The sequence below is a fragment of the Merops nubicus genome, unplaced genomic scaffold, assembly GCF_000691845.1.
Source record: "Merops nubicus isolate BGI_N331 unplaced genomic scaffold, ASM69184v1 scaffold29631, whole genome shotgun sequence".
In the NCBI taxonomy this organism is placed as follows: Eukaryota; Metazoa; Chordata; class Aves; order Coraciiformes; family Meropidae; genus Merops; species Merops nubicus.
Genome location: NW_008588092.1, coordinates 815 through 1113, shown reverse-complemented (window position 1 = coordinate 1113; position 299 = coordinate 815). Strand labels below are relative to the sequence as shown.

At 67.2% G+C, this 299-nt stretch overlaps 1 protein-coding gene across 1 annotated transcript in view; it reads left to right on the top strand.

The window, feature by feature from the left end:
• Window positions 1–96: 96 nt before the first annotated feature.
• The window catches only part of DPH2 (DPH2 homolog (S. cerevisiae)), a gene marked incomplete at both ends in the record, with an annotated part of 1010 nt that continues 807 nt past the window's right edge, over window positions 97–299 (top strand). The window contains 2 exon segments of the mRNA XM_008949172.1: window positions 97–178; window positions 181–244. Coding sequence (XP_008947420.1) covers window positions 97–178; window positions 181–244 — 146 coding nt within the window.

The window sequence follows — 299 nt, the reverse complement described above, 5'->3', positions numbered from 1 at the left end:
GGGGGCCGGAGCCGTCCTGTGCTGGGGACAGCAGAGCCGTTGAGAAGGCAGAGCTCCGTGATGCGGAGCTTCACATCGGGTCCTCCCTCCCCGCAGCTGCTGTGTGGATGAAGTAGCAGCCCAGCACGTGGGTGCCGAGGCAGTGCTGCACTACGGCCCGGCCTGCCTCAGCCCCTGCAGCTCTACCCCGACCGGCAGAGCCGCGTGGTGGTGCTGAGCGATGTAGTCTATGCCCACGCGATGGGTGAGTGCTCGGGTGCAGGGATGGGGGCTCTGGGAGTGCTCAGCTCTGCAGAGCT